Source organism: Callorhinus ursinus, unplaced genomic scaffold (assembly GCF_003265705.2).
Source record: "Callorhinus ursinus isolate GAN/ISIS: 27379988/994484 unplaced genomic scaffold, GSC_fseal_2.0 scaffold9281, whole genome shotgun sequence".
In the NCBI taxonomy this organism is placed as follows: domain Eukaryota; kingdom Metazoa; phylum Chordata; class Mammalia; order Carnivora; family Otariidae; genus Callorhinus; species Callorhinus ursinus.
In genome coordinates, this window is record NW_027406331.1 from 171 (window position 1) to 1,715 (window position 1,545).

Genomic DNA, 1,545 nt, shown 5'->3' on the forward strand with positions numbered 1-1,545 from the left:
TGTGTTTGTGTTGATAGTGTGAATAAAAGACAGAAGCATCATCATCCACAACATGATTTATAAGTGTCATGTCACTGAAAATGGTTCTTGAATTAATCACCATGACAATTTTCTACTCATTCACTTTTAATGTGTATGTAACCACTTCCTAAATGTATGGATGGGTGCATGAAACGTAAAAAGATAGATCAAGTTTGCATGGATAACTTTTTTGTTTCCATCATTCTTGTCATGTTTGACACCTGCTATGAACAATGGTTTAGAGTCCTCTCTGTATATTGACCTGTGTGTCCTTTTCAATCAACTCTGGGACGGATAACTGGGTTAAAACCTGATCCCTTTGCACATTAGGTAAATGAGGTTTGTGCTTCTCCGTGGGTGGAGAATTTTAGTACTATAAGGAGGTAAATGTAACTGTAGACCACTCCATGGGTTACACCTTGGTCCCTCTGCCTCAAACTGGGCCAGCCCAAGCACTTCCCCTGGGCAGTCATTACCTTTTATTGGATAGTTTCTGTTTTCACCACAGGAGACTCTGCCCATGGGGTGTTTTGGTTGAAGTAAGGGATAAGGTGGAAAGAAGAGGTTAAGTCAAGTGTGGGATAAAGTTTGGTGGGTACAATCAGGCAGTGAAGGCCAGGTCTTGGGTCTGGCCGGTGACACTAACTCCCTCTTTGATCTAGGGGCCATTATGAACCCTGCCTGTGGCCACCTGGTGACTGTGGTGTTTATTGCAGGCACTGCTGACATTCAGGGATGTGGCCATAGAGTTCTCTCAGGAGGAGTGGGGATGCCTGAACCACACTCAGCGGGAACTGTACAGGGATGTGATGTTAGAGAACTACGGACACCTCCTCTTCCTGGGTGAGAATAACTCCTTCCAGATTTCCCAAACCACATTCAGGGTTTCGTTCTTCCTTTGAAGACTGTCTCTTGGATGATTCTTCTTTGCACAACTGGAATTCAGATCACTGCACTAAGGAACAAAAGTAAGGATTTGTAGATGTAGACAAAAATCTTCGTGATGTTTGCTTTTCAGCTTTAGCTCCCCCTTCCTTAAGGTAACATCATTTCTGCAGATTAGTGGCAATGCTAAACCTGGAGTGGCATAAAATGGTACTGCCCGCATTTAAACTCCAATTTTTAGTCCTTATTATTGCATCGGTAGTACTTGGAAGTGCAAGTTAGGATGCGAATATTTGAAACTCCTGCATGTTCTAAAGGGGCTGTTGGTCAACAGTGTTTGGGATGCGAAATCATCTTTTAGAATTCTACAATGTTCTGTCGTCTCTGCTGAGCACAATAGTGGATTGAAAGAATCTCCAGCAATAGTTATATTCCGTTTTTCTATTAAACAGGTCTCATTGTGTCAAAGCCTGATTTGGTCTCCTTTTTGGAGCAAACGAAGGACCCTTGGGATGGGAAGAGAAAGGAGACAGTAGCCTTTCATCCAGGTAGGTGGGAATGAATGAAGCAGATGCCAGAGGTGAGGTCCAAGTCTGAAGGAGGAAGGTAGACCTTAAAATGTGGTTCCAGTCGCTCTGC

General features: G+C 43.4%; 1 protein-coding gene across 1 annotated transcript; it reads left to right on the forward strand.

Annotated features, from left to right (window-relative positions):
* Positions 1–737: 737 nt before the first annotated feature.
* Positions 738–1,468, forward strand: LOC112819095 (KRAB domain-containing protein 5-like; the record flags this gene model as incomplete). Its single annotated transcript, XM_025866131.1, has 2 exons — positions 738–864; positions 1,359–1,468. Coding segments are annotated over 2 exons (237 nt in total), but the record flags the coding sequence as incomplete, so codon positions are not given.
* Between the last annotated feature and the right edge of the window lie 77 nt (positions 1,469–1,545).